The sequence below is a fragment of the Ornithorhynchus anatinus genome, chromosome 16, assembly GCF_004115215.2.
Source record: "Ornithorhynchus anatinus isolate Pmale09 chromosome 16, mOrnAna1.pri.v4, whole genome shotgun sequence".
NCBI lineage: Eukaryota > Metazoa > Chordata > Mammalia > Monotremata > Ornithorhynchidae > Ornithorhynchus > Ornithorhynchus anatinus.
Window position 1 is genome coordinate 3,953,176 of NC_041743.1, and position 23,336 is coordinate 3,976,511.

The 23,336-nt window shown below is 46.1% G+C and overlaps 1 protein-coding gene across 3 annotated transcripts in view; it reads right to left on the reverse strand.

The window, feature by feature from the left end:
* NME7 (NME/NM23 family member 7) overlaps window positions 1–23,336 on the reverse strand; it is a 146,027-nt gene that overhangs the window by 15,606 nt on the left and 107,085 nt on the right. For all 3 annotated transcript variants that reach the window (XM_001514197.5, XM_007668860.3, XM_007668861.4), the window contains one exon: window positions 15,937–16,044. In XM_001514197.5, the coding sequence (XP_001514247.2) occupies window positions 15,937–16,044 (108 nt within the window). The remainder of the gene's footprint in view (window positions 1–15,936; window positions 16,045–23,336) is intronic.

Genomic DNA, 23,336 nt, shown 5'->3' on the forward strand with positions numbered 1-23,336 from the left:
GGTAAAACCACAGGAGCAGGTGTGTAGCTTGCGTTACTTTCCTTGGTATGCTAAGCGGTAATGGAAAATGAAGGATTTAAAATTCTTGGTTTCCCTGGAATAGGGATTGTTCATCGTGGTGCCAAACCTAACAGCCCAGAGAGCTTCCTGGCGGTAGCCAAAAGAACAATGTCTGTGTTTTTTGTTTTTTTTTAAAAAATGGTATTTGTTAATCACTTACTACGTGCCAGGCACGGTACTAAGTGCTGGGGTAAATACAAGCTAATCAGGTTGGACTCCGTCTATGTCCTACGGGAGCTCACAGTCTTAATCCCCATTTTACAGATGAAGGAACTGAGGGCCAGAGAAGTTAAGTGACTCGCCCAAGGTCATACAGCAGACAAGTGGTGGAGCCGGGATTAGAACCCAGGTCCTTCTGACTCTCAAGCCCATGCTGTGTCCACTATTCTCGGTGCAGCCTCGTAGAGGAGCACCTAACCCCCGTCCCCCCCAGATTCAAACGTCTAAGACACACGGTATTTTCCAGGGACACAACTGCCATTTTAAGGGATGGTTTTCCTCGAACAAATAATAATAATGATAAATGTGATATTTGTTAAACACTTACTACGTTCCAGGCACTGTACTAAGTGCTGGGGTGGGTTGGACACAGTCCCTGACCTCGGTAGGGCTCACTGTCTCAATCCCTATTTTCATTCATTCATTCAATAGTATTTATTGAGCGCTTACTATGCGCAGAGCACTGTACTAAGCGCTTGGAATGGACGATTCGGCAACAGGTAGAGACAATCCCTGCCCAGTGACGGGCTCGCAGTCTAAACGGGGGAGACAGCAGGGCAAAACCGAACAAACCAAAAACAAGAACAAGATGAGGTAACCGAGGCACAGAGAGGAGAAGTCACTTGCCCACGGCAGGCAAGCGGCAGAGCCGGGGTCTGAACCCGTGACCTTCTGACTCCCAGGCCCGTGCTCTATCCGCCGTACCGTGCCGCTTCCTAAAATCCAACTGCCTCACTCTGTTGGGTTGACACGGGCTCTCCTAGCTCACGTCCTCTTTGGCTCTCTTGTTCTATGTTTGCGCTAGCATTTTTAACCCTGGTCAAGCGTGACCTGTGAAAACTCCTGAAGAAATGGCTCACAGGGCAGTCACGCCGCAATAAGTACATCCTGTACTCGGAGGAGCGAGGCTAAGAATACATTCCATTTCTCTACGATGTAAATTAGCCACGAAATACGCAGCGCTGTGAGGTGAGGGTATATCAGCCCTAATGAAGGACCGGTCTGCGTCTCACCTCGAAGAGGAAATACGGCCGGCTTCGTCTAATAAGTTGGGCTTCGCCACGATCGGAGCGTTTCCTGTGAATGGCTGACACGCTCCCTTGGGCGATGTTTCCCCACGTGAATTCCAAACTCAGACGGGGCCCACAAATGTCCTGATGACGGGGCATCCGAAAAGGAAAAAGGGCTTCCTTTCACACCGAGGAACGGCCGGCAAAATGCTACTCTGGCTAATTACGCCCTGTAGCCAGAGCCACACAAACCCGAGAAACGTGCCATTCGGACGCGTAGAGTCAGCTGCCTCCTGCCTGCTTGAGAAAATCTTGGCCTAATTCAGCTTCTGTTTGGCCACCGAAGTCTCATTAAGTCAGGGAATGGTCTCACAAAGCGTTCTCTGAGGCTCCGAAGAGACCGTCTGGGAGATTGACAGGAAAAGAGACCACATCTAGCTGCTTGGCGGACGGCGGGAACGGGGTGAGGAAAACAGTCTGCTTAAGAAGCCTCCAGCCATTATTCGTGTCTGGTCGCCAAACCCACTTTTCCCCTTCTTAGTGGAAATGCTAAAATCCCTTTGAACGCTCTCCTCACGATTTCTGAAGAAATCACGCTTTCGTACTTCCCTGTCAGCAAGTAAATGAAATGTTGGTAGAAGCATCCTTATTTCTACCACCACGTCTCAAGAAGCTTTCAAACTCTTCCGCAAGGGAGACGTGCCATTTGTGCACAGGCTCTTCCGGCAAACACTCCAAAAGGCAAGTCGTAGGCTGTGGATCCTGAAGTAGCTCTTACCTATATCGAAAGTCGCCAGGGAGATACCTCCCCGCTTAACCCATTCTAGGCAATTCCCTCATCTGGAAGTATAGAGTGTCCCAAGCCAGGACGTACTCCAGTAGTTTTGGTAGGAACGTGACATTTTGCTACGATGGGCCCAAATCTAAACTGGATTTGAAAAGTTTTCCGAGTCATTCTTGGATCCGAATTGGAAATCTGAAAATCTCCCGGAGCAATTAAGTTATTACTATTAGTATTATTATGAGTAATGATGATGATGATATTCACTGTGGTATTTGTTAAGCATTTGCGCTGTGCCAGGCACTGTACTAAGCGCTGGGGTGAATACAAGCAAATCGAGTTGGACACAGTCCCGCCCCACATGGGCTCACAGTCTTCATCCCCATTTGAAAGATGAGATAACTGAGGCACAGAGAAGTGAAGTGACTTACCCAAGGTCACCCAGCAGACAAATGGCAGAGCCGGGATTAGAACCCGGGCCCTTCTGACTCCCAGGCTGGGCTCTAGCCACTGGGCCATGCTGCTTCTAGACCGTAAGCTCCTAGCAGGCAGGCATCACGTCTACCATCCCTACTGTATCGCCCTCTCCCAAGCACTTAGTACAGGGCTCTGCACACGGCAAGGACTCAATAAATGCCATCGATCGATTACCGCAACCCTGTGATTGCGTCTGGGCCACGGATGGGATGACACGGTGCAGACACCTCCAAGATGGGTTCCTGAACACAACACGGTCCAGGCCTGAATTTTCCACTGTTTGAGACATTGGAGTTCTTTATCCAGCACCTGGGAAGGATCACAAAACCATCCTCTCCCTGTAGAAGAAAAGAGTCGTTATCCCCAATCTTTGGCAGCTTCAGGGAGTTGAAACCAGATGGCCCAGTGGCCATATACAGATCTGGCAGGCTCATCTTGACTCAGTTTCTGGCGTCGTTCCTCCAACGGGTCATGACAATTTGAGAATCAAAGAAGTTAGTAATAGAATTGACTTATTAGGTGAATCGACCATCCTACTGCAGGAATGTTGGAAAATACCCTACAGCACTTTCTAGAGTTCATCTTGTCTAATTTTAGTAGTGGTTTCCTCCTCTTCTCTTGGAAAGCAATCGTACAGTCTAGTGGATTTCTCCAGGAAGGATTTTTTTTACTAAAAGTATCTAGTGTCTAGCCCTCCCCGACAAACAAGGAGAGCTAATCTGGAGAGAAGCAAATCTGATTGAAAACCAGATCTTTTAATGACCGGCCTGCTCTTTTCATGAGAATCTGATCATTTCCGTTCCGGATGCACATTTTAACTCCTACTTTAAGGGAGCTTACATTCACGGGATGACAAGATTTCATTTGTCCCGGCAAAAGGGCCGGAATATCCACTGGCAACGGTTCGGGAAGAAGATGGAGAAGGTTTGCTGGATTTTAAAGGTCAGATGTAGAGAAGCCCCGAGTTAGCAGAAGATGAGGAAAAGGGTTTTGGATGGAGGAGGTGCAGAGGTATCTCTTTCGTGCTTCCTGTGGCCTCGGCTTCACCGAACAGTGAGAGCATCATCATCGTCGGAATTTACTGAACGCTTCCTGTGTGCGGAGCACTGGAAGGTCTTAGGAGAGTTCAACGGGGAGATCCACATTAATACAGACGGGGCGTCTCACGTTGGGCAGGGACTTTGTCCGACCTGATTAACTTGAATCTACCCCAGCGCTTAGTACAGTGAGGGTGGGAGGGCCAGGTGAGGCTGAGGATGGGCAGGGGTACCACCACCAAAATGGCTGGAGCTTTGGCTCCCTGAGGTTTGGCCTCCCCTGTTATAATCACCTCTTAAAACAATGAATAATGAACAATATTAGTGGTATTTGTTGAGCGCTTACTACGTGCAAGCACCGTACTAAATGCTGGAGTCTGTGCATCAGATCAGACCCAGTCCCTGTCCCACATGGGGCTCACAGTCTAAGGGGGAGGGAGAACAGGTCGTGAATCCCCATTTTACAGAGGAGGAAACCGAGGCTCGGAGAAGTTAAGTGACCTGTCCAGAGTCCCGCAGCAATCAGGTGGTAGAGCCAGGACTAGAACCCAAGTCCCCAGACTCGAGGAAGAAGCTACTGGGTCATCGTTAAAATCTGAAGTAAAAACAGTAAGGAGGTGACCCTCTACTTTTATTTCCACGGGATTCTTTCAGATCATTTTCAACTTCCTCTTTGTGTGGAAGCTGTGAAGGGTCGGATCAATCAATGAATCATATTCACCGAGCGCTTACTGTGTGCAGAGCTCGGTACTAAGCGCTTGGAAGAGTACAGATATAAAAGAGTTGACAGGAACGTCCCCTGCCCACCTCGAGCGGCATACGATCTGCTACCTACCATGACGGGCCCAACATTCCCACCACATTAAAGAGGAAAAATATCCTCTCTTTCAATTCAGGTCCGGGGTGGGTGTAGTTTTTAAGATTCAGGATTGAATCGGATCTGAAGAAGGGCCACGGATCATTTTCCAAATGAACTGTCGGAGTGGAATGCCAGTATAGACCGAACACCTGGATTACGCAATCTTCAAAAACGACCACCGTCTTGATTCGATTTCATAAGACCTTTTTAAAAATTTCAAAGGGACGATATCAGTTTATCCTGGATCGTGCCCCTCATGAGGTTCGTCCCCTATTTAGACCGGGAGCCCCACGTGGGACAGGGACTGTGTCCAACCTGATTACCTTGCATATCTACGCCAGTGTGTAGTATAGGGCTTGGCACATAGTAAGCGTTTAAAAAAGCCACAGTTACTATTATTATTGATAATACAAAGCTCTATTGCAAAACCAACTTATGGCTGGTCGAAACAATGGCCTCTTTAACCATTTAAAGATGAAGAGCTCCACTACTGAGTGGCGGAAAAATGCCTTCACGGAAGAGTTCAATGCCACATTCCACTCTGCGGCTGTGTAATGTTTGACGAGTCTCTCTGCCCCACGGATAGTGAGAGCCAGGCCCCGGCGTTCAGCGGCAGATTGTACAGTAACCTAAAAGTTAATCTATAACAAGCAAAGCTGGAGAACTTTGAACAGAAAGTTACGTATGCAAAGTTTCCGGGCCAAGAAATTACTTTCACAGCTTCTCCCTTCAACTGTTCTTCAGTTTTACCCGTCGGAGGCAACTCTCTGTAATTCGAAATCTGACGCAGGAAGGAGGCTTTATTTGCTTAACTCTACGGGAGTTGGCCTTGAACACCTTCCCGTGCCCCCAGGACGACGTGCGTTGACGGTCTTACGCCCTTAGAAGTTGACGCACGGAGAGGGTGGCCTGAAACGAACATGTTCCGTCAGGTTTAGTCCCAGCCGGAGCCCGGTTCCCATCTCTCCTCTTCTCCATCTCTACTTTCCCACCGGATCCAGGCACCGACGAAGAGACGGTGGAGTTTCAGGGCCAAGCCTAAACTCCGAATGAGGGAATCGTTCCCTCGTAATGTGAATGCCCAGTCATTCGTTCATCCATTCGGTCGTATTTATCGAAAATAAAACCCGAGTCCCACGTAGGCTGCCACGGAGAAATCCCGGAAAATGCCTTTCACATCAATCCATAAGTCTCACTTCTTTATTAGTCCCGGGAGCCCAATTTCCTTCAGAGGGCACAGGTTGGGGGGAATCCCGGAGACGGGAGGGCAGCCCTTCCTGCCTCACTGCACCCTTTTGTCCCTGGAGTCTGGGATGATCCCAGAATCTGGAATGATTCCCCAGGTCTCTGAATAAAGCCCCAGGTCTGTACCACGTTAAACCCTGCTGCTTGAGCAGACCCCTCAATATCATGGGATAATGATAACAACAATAGCAATAATGAGAATAATAATACTATGATCACGGGATCATAATAATACTAGTAATTATGATATTAGTAGTAGGCATTATCCCCCTCTAGACGGTCAGTTCATTACGGGCAGGAAACTCGTCCACTGATTCTGTTGTATTGTACTCTTCCAAGCACTTAGTACAGTGCTCTGCACAGAAGTGCTCAATAGATACCACTGATTACTATTATTATTATGGCTATTAGTAATAATAATAATGATAGTATATGTTAAGTGCTATGTGCCAAGCACTCAAGTGACGGGTAGATCCAGGAAAGCCATGTTGAACACAGTCCCTGCCCTTCATGGAGCTCATAGTGTAAGTAAAGGGGAGAACGGGTAATGAAACTGAGGCCCAGAGAAGGGAATAATAATAATTAACATGGTACTTGTTAAGCGCTTACTATGTCCCAGGCGCTGTTCTAAGTAAAGTAACTTGCCCAGAGTTCACAGAGTAGGCAAGAGGCAGAGTGGGACGTGCAGATGGCCGAACCCCTGGTCTGGCTCCCAAATGCCAACGTGAGATACGTCCGGTGTTTCTGGACGGCATTCGGAGTCCGCACAAATGCAGTGCCTGGCACATAGTTAAGCGCTTAACAAATACCATTATTATTATATGCGGAGGCCCAAATGGCCAAACCCCACTTTTCTCCTAAACCAGCTGGCCATCACCACGTGGAATTTTTTCACGGTATTTGTTATAAGCTCTTACGCTGTTCTAAGCGCTTGGTAGGACACAGTCCCTGTCCCACCTGGGGCTCAAAGTCTAAGTAGGAGGGAGAACAGGTATTGAATGCCCACTTTCCAGTTGAGGAAACTGAGGCACAGAGAAATGCAGTGACTTGTCCAAGGTCACCAAGCAGGGAGGCGGTGGAGCCAGCATTAGAATCCAGAACCGCTGGCTCCCCTTCCCGTGCGTCATCCACTGGGCCATGCTGCTTTCCTGTGGTAGAGCGTCCGACTCTCAAGATGGTCGGGTCCTCGCTCTGCCTCGACACTGTGCCGCACAACTCGCAGAGCCTACCCTACCTCACCTCACAGTCAAGACCCTCTGCAGAGGCCGACAGTGCAGCTCTAAAACTCTTTACACCTAAACATCACTTACTGAGATAGGCCAAAGAATGAATCGCAGTCAACCTGGGGATACGAACTGTACTAAAAGACCAAGAAACTAATCCTCTAAGTAATAAAATACAATCGAGTGAAAATGTGTCGCGAGAAGAAATTTTAACGACGGCAGATATTAATTTTTATCTATCCTTTCGGAGGAAAGACTGGAGTGACGATTATACTCTCAGGCCAGATGCTTCCAAGATATCCACGTGGCTGGTTTCCTTTCTGTTCCATTGTACTCTCCCCAGCACTTAGTACAGTGCTATGCACAGACTAAGCGCTCAATAAATATGGAACTGATGGGTGAAGGAGACCAGGAATAAGAGTAAACTGCAGCCATTTACAACCTCTCGCTATTCTTTCACCATCTCCTCGAGGAAACACGCTTACAGCGTCTTTCAAAAGTCCCATGAGAGCGGAGGGAATTTTCCTCTAGAAGACGCAGTTCTTTCAATGAAATGCAACCTATATAAATACTTCAGCAGTCTTAGGTAAACCAAAGACACCCACTCGCAACATTCGGTTCTTAAAAAAACGCCACGCCAATCAATCTTTGAAGTAGGAGTCATTTTTATCTCTCCCTTTATTTAGAGCTGCCCATATGCTATTTTAATGGCTATGGCCCAGAAAGTCGAACTGTTTCCATAGCGAAATCCAAGTACAGGAATAGTCATTTTTTATGAATGAATAATGGGATGATTCTTATTAGGCCAGTGGTGTTGGGCTCCAGTTCCTCTAGACTGTACGCTCGCTGTGGGCAGGGGACGCATCTGCTATACCGTTGTGTCGCACTCTCCCACGCGCTTAGTATATCGCTCCGCACATAGTAAGTGCTCAGTAAATACGATCGATTGATTCTATCACCTCCTTTCCGATTCCCAATCAGCCACCTGGGGGTTATTTATTAACTTAAAACACGCTTAGTCACTGGCTAAAAGATGAAGCAGTTTGCAGAACAAAGGGAAGAGTTCAGGGGCAAACTTCAGAGGGCATACGACAATAAGTACAGGTTTTTTTTTCCAACGTCTTCTCTGCTCCGTTTTTTAAGATCCCAGCCAATAGTTGGTCAAGTGACTGAGCCAGTGAAGTAATAATAATGTCGGTATTTGTTAAGCGCTTACTATGTGCAGAGCACTGTTCTAAGCGCTGGGGGAGATACAGGGTAATCGGGTTGTCCCACGTGAGGCTCACGGTTAATCCCTTTTTCCAGATGAGGTCACTGAGGCACAGAGAGGTTAAGTGAATTGCCCATAGTCCCACAGCTGACAGGTGGCAGAGCCGGGAGTCGAACCCATGACCTCTGACTCCGAAGCCCAGGCTCTCTCCACTGAGCCACGCTGCTTGAAGTAAATTCACTACCCAGATGACAGAGGGAAACGGACACATCCTGGAAGTTAAAACTTGCAATTCAATCCTCCTCACTGATATCAATCAATCAATCCATCAATTGCACTTATTGAGCACTTACTGTGTGCACAGCACTGTACTAAACATTTGGGAGGGTACAATCTATTAGAATTGGTAGGAGACGTTCTCTGCCCACAGCGAGCTTAGGAGATACACCAATTATATTTGGGCATGGAGTGACTTAAGCTAATGTACACCTGACTGGTTTTTATGTACTGGGACAATATCCTCTTTTTTTTTTTTTAAAGTAATTTATTAAGTGCTTACTATGTGCAAGGCACTGTATTGAGCGCTGAGGTAGATAGAAGCTAATCAGGTTGGACACAGTCCGTGTCCCACGCGGGGCGTATGGTCTCAATCCCCATTTTGCAGATAAGGTGACCGAAGCACAGAGATCTGAAGCGACTCATCCACGGTCACGCAGTGGAGCCGGGGATTAGAATCGAGGTCCTTTGACTGTCGGGCCCAGGGTCTTTCCACTAAGCCACGCTGCTTCCCTAGCAGCTTCCTTATCTCTAGCGGAGAGATTCCTTTGACCATAGCTAGTGGGGAAGCGTCTTGATCTGTCAAACAATTTGTTAAATTCTGCTACTCAGACTTAATCTGCTCTTTGATGCTGATGTGCCTTTCAAGAGGATACTACACTGAACTGATGGATCATCAGTCAAACGTGCAGCATCAGCAGCTAAGTTGGCCAGCCCAAAGCTGGCCACTGAGAGAAGAGAGGCCAAGTTTTGCTACCATATGCAATTTGCTAAACGGAAAACAGCCTGACCCAGCAGATAGAGCCCGGGCGGGCCTGGGAATCAGACCTGCGTTCTAATCTCGGCTCTGCCACCTGTCTGCTGTGTGACCTTGGGCAACTCATAACTTCTCTGTGCCTCAGTTCCCTCATCTGTAAAATGGGGATTGATGCCGTGAGCCCCATGTGAGACACGGACGGTGTCCAACCTACTTACCTTGTATCTACCCCAGTGCTTAGAACAGTTCCTGGCTCATAGTAAGCGCTTAACAAATATCATTAAAACCCCCCAAAATCTGATCTACCTGCCCTTGGAAATGCTGTCTCTATCACACCACATCTCAGGAAGGACGTGATAGAGCTGAAGATGAACTACAGAAGAAAACCGAGATGATCGTGGGGATGGAAAGGCTTCACGGGGATACGCGGAAAAAGATTAGGGCGCTTTGGCAAGACGAAGGTCGACGGGATTTTATAGGCGTGTGGTTAACATTTATAGAATCACGAAGGGGGTGGGCCGGGTGAATACAGAACCTGTGGTCCCTGCAGTGACCGGAAAGGGGTGAGGGACAGCGCTACTGAAACTCAAAAATAGTACGTTAAAAACAGACGGAAACACCTCTTCACCCAGAGGGTGCTAAATATGTGGAATGTCTGGCAACCAGACCATTGGTGACTCTTTACCATTGGCTTCTGAAGCACTCAATCAGGTCACCCATCCTACCTCACCTCACAGATCTCCTACTACAGCCCAATCCGCACACTCCGCTCCTCTAGTGCCGATTTACTCACTGTGCCCCGATCTCGTCTATCTCGCCACCGATCCCTTTCACGCATCCTCCCTAAAAATTGGTAGGCACGATACCTAGAGGGAGCTTACAGGCTAGAGGAAGGTGTTCGACAAGTCCTTTCCCAGGTCATGGGTATAATGATTTTATTTAGGAAGGACTGTTCCATCTCTTCACTGCCATTCTTATTACTATGCAAACAAGCAAAGACAATTCTCAGCGGTGCGCGTCTCTTCCTACAAATCCACAAGTGCCTACCCCTAGAAAACAAAATGCGAGATATCAATCTGAGCTAGATCTCGGCTATTTCCTCTCGGAGACTCTGGTTTACGATTTTCTAGATTGGAGAGGGCAATAGACAACTGAAGCTGAGGGTGTGGAAGGAGATCACTGATCAGGGATCTCTGGACTCTACTCGGGGGAGGATGGTAAATTCCATTTAGGCATGTAAGATCATTATTTGAATGATCCCACGGTATGAATCACTGGAAAAACTGAAAGGCTGAAAGCAAAATCTACTAAAAGTAAAGGTATCGCCACTCTTATCCTATCAGTTTCTGACTACTTGAGCCTTCTCGTGAGTCATTATCTGGCTAGGAGAGATGATTAAATCTAAACTTTTGGACATCACCTCTGTATTTAATAATAGAAAGTCCTTCGATCTGACCCTTAATCTCCAGAGGGAAAAAAACACCACCAATTAGTAAATTTCCACCTTGGGGACAGTTTTATTGTCAATACTAACTAAACTTCTGACCCTGTCACTTCTCCATATAAAGGAAGAATTTTCAGTGGCAACAAAAAGGGGCATTGGAATATGTTGACTCAATATTCTGCGCTCTGACCCATAGATCTCTTCTGCCTGTGGGTCAGATAATAATAATAATAATAATAATAATGGTATTTAATCCCCATTTTACAGATGAGGTAACTGAGGCCCAGAGAAGTGAAGCGACTTGCCCAACATCACACAGCAGGCAGATGGAGGAATTGGTATTAGAATTCGAACCCTCGGACTCCCAGACCCTGGTTCTTTCTCTTAGGCCACCCTGAAAGATTGTTGACAATGGATTGCTCACCATCTGACTTCTCTGGCTTCGGCTTGCTTCCCTAAAAATCTTCCCAGGACCAAGGCTGCTTGGGAGAGAGATCAAATCATGCTATTTTGCCCCCCTCGGCTTTGATGCGGCTACAAATTTCTAAGAACCTTGAGCAGCTGGAAGTAGACTTGCATCCTGGCTCCGCCAGGTAACTGAGGCACAGAGAGTTAAGTGACTTGCCCAAAGTCACACAGCTGATAAGTGGCGGAACCAGGATTGGTAGGGTATTCTCCCAAGCTCTTAGTACAGGGCTCTGCACACAGTAAGTGCTCAATAAATACCACTGATATATTGATTGATTTGCCACTCTTTTAAGTAGCATTTCCCCTTCCGCACTCACCCCACCCCAAGCACCACAGCACTTATGTACATATCCGTAACTCATTTATTTATACGACTACTGGTCTCCCCTTCTGGACAGTAAACTCACTGAAGGCAGGGAACCCGTCTACCAAGTCTGTTTTAACATACTCTCCCCAAGCAATTAGAACAGTGCTCTGCACACGGTGAGCGCTAAATACCATCGATTGACTGGGAAAGCATTTTCTTCCGTTTTAATTAATAACCCTCTTGTCCCAAATGTCTGTTATTCAAGGTTTGAACACTGCTCATGCAATTCTATTTCTAAATAATATTTGACACACTAATCAGTCTTCCTAAATTAGACCTGAGCAGAGATGCCATGGAGAAATTACTCTCTTAACAGAGTTTTCACATTACTTTGAAAGGTTTCCAGAATGTCTGCGCCACAAACCCAACGCTTAATGTCAAGGGCCTTTTTTCAGTCCAGAGAGTCAAAGTGCCAAACGGCTACCTCCCGGCCAGAGGTAGGCCACTTTCTCTTGACCAGGGAGCTTCTTTTTGCTACCGGAGGCAGAGTACAATAGTGAGTCCGCTGCTGTTGACGTTGCTATTTTTGTGCACAACGGATCAGCGCTCACAGGTTGTTTGCGGGCAACTTTCTCCTCAACCAGCTAGCTGTGCCAAATTCTAAGTGGAGGGAGGCTACCTCTTTGGAATAGCGATGGAGATGGATCTGGGGTTGGGATCGCCAATTCCGCTGAAGCCGTCGTCACCTGTGCTCACGAGACTCATTTTTTCACCACTCTCGGTAGCAGTATTTGGCTCCGAGGCTCGCCGTTGCTTTTTCCGCCTTACAGATCAGTTCTCTCCACACGTACTCCACTCTGCTTACTCCAATCACTGCCCCTCCCGACCAAACCTTATTACTGTACCTTGCTCTCAACTCTCCTGCCTCTGCTCTCTTGCTCATAGGGATGTCCTATGAACCTAATAACAATGACTAAGGTATATGTAAAGCGCTTACTATGTGCCAAGCACTGTTCTAGCACTGGAGTAGATAACAACGCGATCAGATCAGACGCAGTCCCTGTCCCACTTGGGCCTCACTGTCTGTGGAATTCCTTCCTCCTGCAAAGCTGCCAGAGCACTGCTCTCCCCATCTTTTTTTTGAAATAGTATTTCTTAAGCGCTCATTATGTGGCAGGAACTGTACTAAGCAGTGGGGTAGATACAAGCTAACCAGGTTGGAAACCATCCCTGACTCACATGGGGCTCACAGTCTTAATCTCCATTTCCCACAGAAAATGCTTCTCCATAAAAGCAGCATGGCTTAGTGGCAAAAGCACGGGTTTGGGAGTCGGAGGTTGTGGGTTCTAATCCCGGCTCCGCCACTTATCAGCTGTGTGATTTTGGGCAAGTCACTTAACTTCGAGTGCCTCAGTTACCTCGTCTGTAAAATGGGGATTAAGACTGAGCTCCATGTGGGACAACCTGATCACCCTGGATCTACCTCAGTGCTTCAAACAGTGCTTGGCACCTAGTAAGCGCTTAGCAAATACCATCATCATTATTATTATTTTACCAGTGAGGTAACTGAGGCATAGAGAAGTTGAGTGACTTGCCCAAGATTACGAAGCAGACAAGTGGCGCGGCCGGGATAAGGACCTGGGTTCTAACTCCAGGCCCGGGCTCTAGCCGCGAAGTCAGGCTGCTTCTCTGTTGAATTTTCTATTCCTTCTGAATCCTTATTCTTCCCTCTCCCTCTATCTGTGAATAATTCACATCCGCCTGTCTCTCGTATTATAAGTACCCTGAGGGTAAGAATCATGTCTTTTGTATGGATTCACTCTCCCAAGTGCTCAGTACAGTACTAAATCCCACTGATTGATGATTTCATTAACTGAAGATAGCTGGGAAGAGGTGAAAGGGAAGAAGTGGAAGCCTGACTGTCCGCTCTTTAATCACTGAATCAATCAATCAATCAATGGCATTTATTGAGAGAAGCGATGTGGCCTAACGGATAGAGCACGGGCCAGGGAGTCAGAAGGACCTGGGCCCTAATCCTGTCGGCCACTTGGCCGCTGGGTGACTTTGGGCGAGTCACTTCACTTCTCTGGGCCTCATCTGTAAAGTGGGGACTGAGACCGTGAGTCCCACGTGGGCCAGGGACCGCGTCCTACCCAATTTCCTCGTACCTACCTCGGGACTGAGCACGGTACCTGGCACGTAGTAAAAACTTAACAGATGCCATCAAGAATTTTAAGCATTTACTATGTGCAGAGCACCGTTCTAAGTGTTCTAAGAATGAGCCGACACATACCCTGCCCGTAACGAGCTTACAGTCTAGATGGGGAGACAGTTGCTGATATGAATAATTTATAATGTATCATTTAAAGATATGGATCTAAGTTCTGTGGGTTGAGGGTGGGGAGAACATCAAATGTCCAAAGGTCCCAGATCCAAGGGCAGAGACATCCAAACCACGGATATCTTTTACGTCTCTTATGCTGAAGGTGTCTGTCTGGATCAGTTTGTCACAGGCCCTCCCTGTATTTATTTCAATTCCTCCAGAAGCAGACAATTTACCCTGAATGGCTGTGGCCATAACCCTTAGTATGCATTTAACAGGCGGCTCTTGGTTTCTAAGTACTTTATGGTCATCGAGTTAATCCTTAACAAAGAAAGGATCCTTGAGATGGGTCAGCATTATTGATTCCATTTTGGAGCTAAAGACAGCAAGGCATAGAAAGGTGAAATGATTTAAGCAAGATCACCTACACACGCCAGCGGCAGAGCCCAGGGAAGGCCGATGGTCTTTGGGTGCCTTGATTAATCTAAGTCACGCTGATATAATAATAATAATTGTGCTAAGCGCTTACTATGCGCCCAGCACTGTACTGAGGGCAGGGGTAGATACGAGCACATCGGGTCGGACACCGTCCCCGTCCCACATGGGGTTCACAGTCTTCCAGATGAAGTTACCGAGGCCCAGAGAAGTGAAGTGACTCGCCCCGGGTCACACGGCAGACAAGTGGTGGAGCCGGGATTAGAATACGGGTCCTGATATATAAATGGGCAGCGAAGTTTCCAAGGATGTTGAACCTGGCAGGCTTTGAACACTCAGTCAATCTTTCTGAACGTTTGGCTTGAAAACGAGTGTTGAACAAGGACTTTGATGAATATCTACTGGATTTAGTTTGGAACGGGGTCGAGGTTTCTTGAAGATTCACTCACATCTCAGATTTGTCAGGCCGGTGGCTCGGTTTCACGAGTAGGTCTCTGTTCGGTAACAGTTTGGGGGCCCCTAAATTCCTCATCTGGATATAAATCGACACGCTTGGAGCTGCGCCTTTTGGACATTTGATATTTGTCCCAACCCCACTGCACTTACGTCCCTATCTTTAAATTATATATTATAAATCACATTTATTCATATTAACGACCCCCTCCCATTCTAGCCTGTAAGCTTGCTACGGGCAGGGAACGTATCTGCCAATTGTTGTATTGTAATAATAATAATGATGATGATGGTCTTTGTTAAGCGCTTACTATGTGCCAAGCACTGTTTTAAGCGCTGGGGTAGATTCAAGGTCATCAGGTTGCCCGACGTGGGGCTCACGGTTTTAATCCCCATTTTACAGATGAGGTAACTGAGGCGCAGAGAAACTAAGTGACTTGCCCAAAGTCACGCAGCTAAGCGGCGGAGCCGGGATTAGAACCCACGACCTCTGACTCCCAAGCCGGTGCTCTCTGCACTGAGCCTTGCTGCTTCTCACACTGAACTCCCCCAAGTGCTTAGCACAGTGCTCTGCACATAGGGCTCGATAAATATCACCGATTGACTGATTGATTTAGAGGATGCAGAACTTTGTGGGCAAAGAAGTAGAAGCGTGATAGCATCTTTCTTCCCAGCTGGCACTAGTTTATTATTTACTTGGCTTTACTTCTCAATTTCACCTGGGATATGACACGGCTTGCAACTTGAGGAGGCAGTATTATTTGGCAAAGTACTTTTTCTTTTTTTTTTTTTTTTACCCAACGGGCATTCACTGATCCTCCGGGAAACTTAACACAAATGCACTACTTCCAGCAGAGGAACTTAATGTGAGCAGTTGAATTACTTTGACAGGCCGGGGGCACAATCTCAGCTTGAAAAGGCCAATTATCCACGGGGCCTCATAAGGAGGTCCTCTACATTTGTCAGACAGCAATACAGAGGGCGTAAACCACTTTTCTACTACTAATAATGATAATTTTGGTATTTGTTAAGAGCTTATTATGTACCAAGCACTGTACTGAGCACTGGAGCAGATACAAAATCAATGCGGTTGATCACAGTCCCTGTCCCAAATGGGGCTCACGGTCTAGGTAGGAAGGAGAACAGGTTTGGAATCCCCATTTTAGAGAGAAGAAAACTGAGGCCTAGAGAAGCTTTAAGTGACTTGCCCGAGGTCACCCAACAGGCAAGTGGCAGGGCAGGGATTAGAACCCGGGTCCTCGGTCCTCTGTTTCCCAGGCCTGGGCTCTTTCCACTAGGCCACGGTGCAGTTCAAAATGGCAGGAAGGGGAAACCGAAACGGGGTACTTTACCTCCAGGAGCCCATCCTCAGGGAGGTCGGTGCAGTGGACCGCGTTCTGAATCTTGGTCTTGCCGAAAGTGGCTCGGAGGGTCCCGGGGCGAAGGTGGCGGGCTATTTCCTGTGAAACATAACCCGATTATTTCTTACGTACATGACTACCTTTTGAAACGGACTCATGCAGGCTGAAATCCATCAGGCGGTACCACCCCAAATTCCTTCCTCCCTTCTGGGACCCACGTGACAGCTTCTGAAAATGGCAGCTGAGGAAATTTCATGTTTTCTGACCGTGCTTTTGTACTGTTCAGTTCTACTATGCTTTGCTTTGCACACAGTTAGCGCTCAATACATACGACTGAATGAGCGAATGAATCCTGGGTTAATTCCATTTTAAGTAATTGGTAAAATAGTGATTATATTTGGCTGGATCAGATTGGGGAACAAAACATCTGACCACCTCAGGGATATTTATTAGACTGCATTTTATATGGACAATAGGAACCTCAATCCCTCGTTAAAAATGATCCGATTTGGTGGTATCTGATAATGAACGACCGACAAAGATACACAACTTGCCTCATCGTGTTCATTCATATTTTAGAAAATCCTACATGCAAGTGATTATTGTCATCTTAGCAGCAGGACATAACACACTGATGCTCCTTAAAGGAGGATGATCATAAAATCTCATTCCATTCATATATGTCAAAGACACGCTTCATACTCTTTGGAGGCGTTAAGTATTACACTCAGGCTTCTCAGTAAATGGCAATTTGGAAATTCATGCGGTCAAACTAGATTCCTTAGGATGATTTCTATTTATTTAAGATAGGGAAACTTAAAAAGGATTAATATCATTATCATTACCACTAACAACAACAATAATAATTGTGATATTTGTTAAGTCCGTAAACTCCGTGTGGATCGTCTCTTTCAACTTTCATGTACCCCCCAACCGCTTAGAAGAATGCTGGGTGGCGTGAAGATCAAGTGACTGAAGGGTACAAATCTAAATGCAGAGGTGATCCAGAAGGGAGATTTGAAAATCTGAGACAGAAAAGAGATGTTTGGCTTTACCGAATTTTTTAGGTTCCTGCCTGATTCCCTTCAAGCTGATCTGATTTCTTTGGGGCTGGGGGCATGTTCTAATTTCTGGGAAAGGAAGGCAAGTCGTTCACCACGGGGGCAAAATTCCTCCCTATTTACATCATACTCTCCCAAGTGCTTAATACAGTGTTCTGCACCTGGTAAGAAACTCAATAAACCCCACTGATTGACTGACTGACTGCAGGAGAGTCAAAGTCGGTGTGACCTAAGGCAACAAGAAGATACATTTCTACGTGAACCAACATCTCCGACCAACGCAAACAGTCTGACGTTAGTTAGCGTGATCTCTCAGCCACAGCAAAAACTGATCTTTGAACAGGTAACATCTCCCATGGCTTTCTCCCTTAAGTTTTTATTCTGAAATGAAGGAAGTTATTAAGTAGAGAAAAGGAGCTTCAGATTACCTCCACAGGTTAAGTAAAAGAATCAATTATTAAAATCTAATAGTATGTTTAGGTATCTCATCACAGTTCATTTCAGCGGCATTATGAAAGATTAACTATTAATTAGAAAGAAGAATATTAGCAGATGAAATGATCTTAGATAAAAATTTACTCTATATCTGTTTCAAATAATTTGACTGATTAGTGTTTAGTGACCCCATGTGACAAGTAAATCTTCACGCTTTTGTTAACTGTTCATTTCAGCAAAGAAATGTCCTTTATTCCAACATCACTCTCCCACAGCCAAATGGGAGTTCACTCATTCAGGTCTGAATCTACTTTTCTGCTTTCCGTTCTCTTGTTAGGGTATTATTGGCAATAGAGATATTGGTAGTAAAGAATATCACATGCAGAATATGCTATTTAGTTCCTCCTTTCAGAACTTAGGCTTTCTCTTTAACCGGTACTGTTCTTTCTGACACAAAACTCTGATATTTTACAAACTGGGAAATCTCATGAATGCTTATGGAACTCAACTGGGAATTCCAACTGGGGCTGGATTAGGTCTTCTAAAGGTCATTTAGCCCATTCCCCTGCTTCAAGAGGAATTTTTGAAACAGTAGATTGGTCTCCTCGCTGTCTGGAATAGTTTGGGTAACACTGTTCCAGACAGCGAGGAGACCAATCTGCTTTTTAAAAAATCCCTAGGGAAAAGCCTAGAGCATCCCGATAACTAGAAACATGCATAATTACAAAACCCTGTTAAAAAAAAAAATCCTCATGTACTACAACTTCCTTAGATTCTTCACAAATTAAATATAACTGCAATTGCAGCCTTGAAAATCTAGGTCACGGTGAAAATTGAGAGGCTATTTAGAGTAGCACAGTTATTGTTTACGTTCAGGGTCCTGTTGTTCATTAGTCTCTACCAGATTCCTCTCTTCTCCCGGATTGTCTCCCCTGCATCCACCACACACCAAGTCAAATGTTTGGATATTGTGCAGTCTGTCATAAGTAAGAGGAACTACTAAAAATTCTGCTCAGGTTATATTGCAGTAAAAAGGAGAATAGCAGCATACAGAGCGACCTCTAAATCTCAAAGGGGCCAAGAACGCTCTAAATCTTTTTTTAAGCCACTCGCAAACCGCATTTAAAGATCATTATTATCATTACTATTATTGTATTTGCTAAGCCCTTACGATGTGTCAAACGATCTTCTCAGTGCTGAGGTGGACCCAAGTTAATCAGGTTGGACATAGTAGCACATCTTAGTGGATAGCGCACGGGCCTGGGAGTCAGAAGGACCTGGGTTCTAATCCCAGCTCTGCCACGTGTCTGCTGAATGACCTTGGGCAAGTCACTTAACTTCTCTGTGCCTCAGTCGCCTCATTTGTAAAAAACGGCGATTAAGAGTGTGAGTGAGCTCAATGTGGGACAGGGACAGTGTCCAACTTGATTAACTGGTATTTACCTCAGTGCTTAGAACAGTGAGTGGCACATAGTAAGTGCTTAACGAGTAAAGCTCGTTGTGGGCAGGGAATGTGTCGGTTTATTGTTGTATTGTACTTCCTCAAGCGCTTAGTGCAGTGTTCTGCGCACAGTAAGTGCTCAATAAATACGAACGAATGAATGATTATTATTATTAAATTAGCCCCTGTCCCACTTGGGGCACATGAGTCTATTGAAGAATTCCACTTTTTTGGTGGTACCATGAGAATGATAAAATATTCTAGGCTAAGCCTTGCATTCTTGGTAATCGCATTCAACTGCGGCAGAGAAAAGTTGCTGAATTTCAACTCCATCCCCCCCACAAACTGGGAGTTTCCTGGCTCCAAACTGATCCCGTAGTTTTACCTTCTTCATTTCTCACTAAAGCACTATGACTGATAAGGACGGTGGACTCTGAGTCCTTGGCAGTTCGATTTTCCCACGTTGACACAATTGCAGCCAAACAGAATCATGATTTTCAAAAAAAAAGTAAAGACAAAAGATAATTAAGGGCTGAAATCATCTTGTCTGGAAAGGGAACTCCAATGCAACCACAGTGGGCGACTAAATCTTCTTTCTATGCCTCTACGTTGGAGAACATAGGCAGGGAATGTATCTGTTATGTTGTACTCTCCCAAGCGCTTAGCACACTGCTTTGCACACAGCAAGCGCTCAATAGATACGACTGAATGAATGAGTCCTGACTAATCGAAAACCGTAGTCATCTCTGGAGTGGAAATCTGCAGCGAGTCACTTGCTCTTTATCCTAGTTCATTGGCTTAATTCCTGATAAAGTAGTCTTATCTACCCCCAAAGGTAACCATATTAGCAGTCAGGAAGATTAGCAATGACCCAGTGGCCAGAAGCAACTAAAAATAGGCTATAAGGCAGGGAATGAGGGATGAGAAACGAATGTACACTCAGTTCTGCTGCGGCCTGCATTTTTCACCGCATGCTCTGGCTTCGGCACGACGGTAAAATTAGGGAACGCACTTCGGATAACACGAGCCTCTCTAGATGCAGCACGATGAGGTTTCGGAACTACGGGTTTTGATCAGCATTGGCTAAAAGAATAACAACAGTAATTACGGTACTTGTTAAACACTTATTATGTGCCTCGCGCTGTTCTAAGCACTGGGGTAGATACAAGGTAATCAGGTTTGGGCACAGTCCCTGTCTCTCATGCGCCTCCCACTCATCCTCATTTTACAAATGAGGTAACTGAGGCACGAAGTGAAGTGTCTTGTCCAAGGTCACACAGCAGACGCGTGGCAGAGCTGGGATCGGTGGGTACTGCAGCGTAATTTTTCCTTAACGTTGGGTTCCCCAAGAATGCGACCCCCATACTGTAGGAAAACCCAATGCTTTCTTTGATAAATACACAATTTTGAAATGAGCACAACCACTAAAGCTTTGTACTGTCAGGGAAATAGTTGCAGAAATAGCATTGATAGTACCAATATAAAATGATTACAACGGTATCTATGAAATGTTTACTATTGACCAAGAACTGGGGGAGGTACAAGGTAGTTTGATCAGACCCAATATCTGTCTCACATGAGGCTCACTATCTAAGGCGAAGGGAGAACCGGTATTTTATTTCATATATATTATAAATGATTTATTTATATTAACGTCTGTCTCTCCCTCTAGACTGTAAGCTCCTCGTGGGCAGGGAATGTGTCTACCAACTCTGTTGTATTGGATTATCCCAAGTGTTTAGTACAGTGCTCTGCACACAGCAAGCAATCACTAAATACCACTGAGGATGATGATCCCCATTTTACGGGGGTCTCCTGATCCCTAGTTCCGTGCTCTTTCCACTCAGACCCCGCTGCCCACCCTCATTCACTTTTTCTCCTTTGGCTCATCCGAAAAAGCACTCTCTACAAGGACTTCAAACTCTCTCCTCCGATACGTCAAAAATCCTCCACCGGAGTTGACATTCAAGCAGCTTTTCCGCTTTGAATCGACCAAAGCCACCTGCCTTAAAGGCTGCGGCTTTATAATCTCGGTCCCGTCTTCGTATTGGGTCAGTCAGAGCTGAACCACGGAGGTCACAACCGAGGTTCCCCACTGGGCCTCTTTATCGGGGCCTGATTTTCTGTGATTTTCTCTCTAAAAGGGTGCTTTTCCTCCTATTCCAACTAACCTCACGGTTAGCGTAAATATATTGATAAAACAAAGCTTCCCGCCCCCCAAACCAGTCCTACTTGTTATTTAACCAGTCAGAAGTGAATGAGGCACGAGAAAGCTGGCGTCAAGTGCCCGTCTCGCATTATCTTTGGAGGCCACGTGGACTGTTTACATATACGAGAATCATGAGAGCATCCGGCTTATGAACTCTGACAGGCTCCGCGTCTCACTTTTCATTAAATCGGAATTAACTCTAATATAAATTTATAAAACTGAAGGGGGAGATAATTAAGTGTTATTTCAGGTGAGACACTCGAACAACTCAATCCTGTCTTTTCCATTAGGCGTCCAGAGACAGCATGATAGAGTAACTGCTGCCTGTTATCGATCCGCTTGCTTCTTCAACCAATAATGGGCTCCCGGCTGATTGAAAATCTCATCGTGACTCATGAGGGGCTGGAAAATGTAAATAATGACCCCGAAATTCTTCTTCGCCGTAAAAAATTGGGGAAATCTATCTTACTTGCTTTCAAGCATGTTATTCAATATTTGAGCAGAAACTAGGCACAAAGGACGGCATAAATCTATACTGACGTATAAAAATGAGGATGAGGCAAAATACAATTATTTCTTTGAAACTGGCATATGATATAATAATGATGACCGTGGCATTTCATTCGATAGTATCAATTGAGCGCTTACTACGTGCAGAGCACTGTACTAAGCGCTTGGAATGTACAAATGCGTAACGGATAGAGACAGTCCCTGCCCTTTGACCGGCTTACGGTCTAATACTATGTGCCGTGCACTGGGGTAGATTCAAGATTCCCTCTAGTCCGCCAGCTCGTTGTGGGCAGGGAATGTGTCGGTTTATTGTTGTACTTCCTCAAGCGCTTAGTGCAGTGTTCTGCACACGGTAAGTGCTCAATAAATACAACTGAATGAATGAATGAATGAAGATAATCCATTTGCACACAGTTCCTGTCCCCCGTAATCCCAAACAGAGATTCTAGTTGCCTTAAATCCTATAGATTTAAGGAGCCAGAAGCTGCATTACCAGAGGTTGAGAAACGGCGTGGCCTGGTGGAAAGAGCCTAGACCTGAAAGTCAGAAGATCTGGGTTCTAATCCTCGCTCCGCCCTTTATCTGCTGTGGGTCCTTGGGTAATTCACTTAACTTCTCTGTGCCTCAGTTCCCTATCTGCAAGATGGGGGTTCAGTACCTGTTCTCCCTCCTGTTTAGACTGTGATTTCTTATCTCGTATCCACCCCGGCACCTTAGTACGGTCTTGTTTTATGCTGTAGGGTCATCTCCGACTCATGGAGACTCCATGGACACACGTCTCCCAGAACGCCCCATTCTCCATCTGCAATCGTTATGGTCGTGTAACCATAGAGTTTTCTTGGTGAAAATACGCAAGTGGACTAATAATAATAATAATGTTGGTATTTGTTAAGCGCTTACTATGTGCAGAGCACTGTTCTAAGCACTGGAGTAGAGCCAGGGTAATCGGGTCGTCCCACGTGAGGCTCACAGTTATTCCCCATTTGACAGATGAGGTAACTGAGGCCCAGAGAAGTGAAGTGACTTGCCCACAGTCACACAGCTGCCAAGTGGCAGAGCCGGGAGTCGAACCCATGACCTCTGGCTCCCAAGCCCAGGCTCTTTCCACTGAGCCGCCATTGTCGCCTTCCACGCAGCAAACCTGAGCCTTCGCCCTCGACTCTCACGCTTCTGTTGCCCAGTACGGGTGAGTTTTGACCTTTAGCAGATGGCCTTCCACTCACTAGCCACTGGCCAAGCCGGGAATGGAATGGGAATGACTCTGCTTGACCCGTAGCCGAGACCGGTAGAGTACTGGAAACTCTCCAGTTGCCATCCCGAGAGGGGCAGCATCTCCTGGCTGCAGAGAATTGTCCTAAATACTGGGGACGCAGCATGGCCTAATGGATAGAACACAGGTTTGGGGGTCAGAAACGAGGGAGCAAGGAGGAAACCAGATTCTGGGAACCCACGTCCCCTGATTCCCAAGCCCGCGCTCTTTCCACTGAGCCACGCTGCTTCTCTAGCACACAGATGTAGGTTCTAACTTCATCAACACATTACTATTTGCCCACTAATTCATTTTCAGTTCTATTGATGACCTGCTGAATCTTTCCAAGAACTTCTAATAATAATTATACTAATGATGGCATTTGTTAAGCGCTTACTACGTGCCAGGCCCTGTTCTAAGCACTGGGGTAGATACAAGGTAATCAGGTTGTCCCACGTGGGGCTCACAGTCTTCAGCCCCATTTTA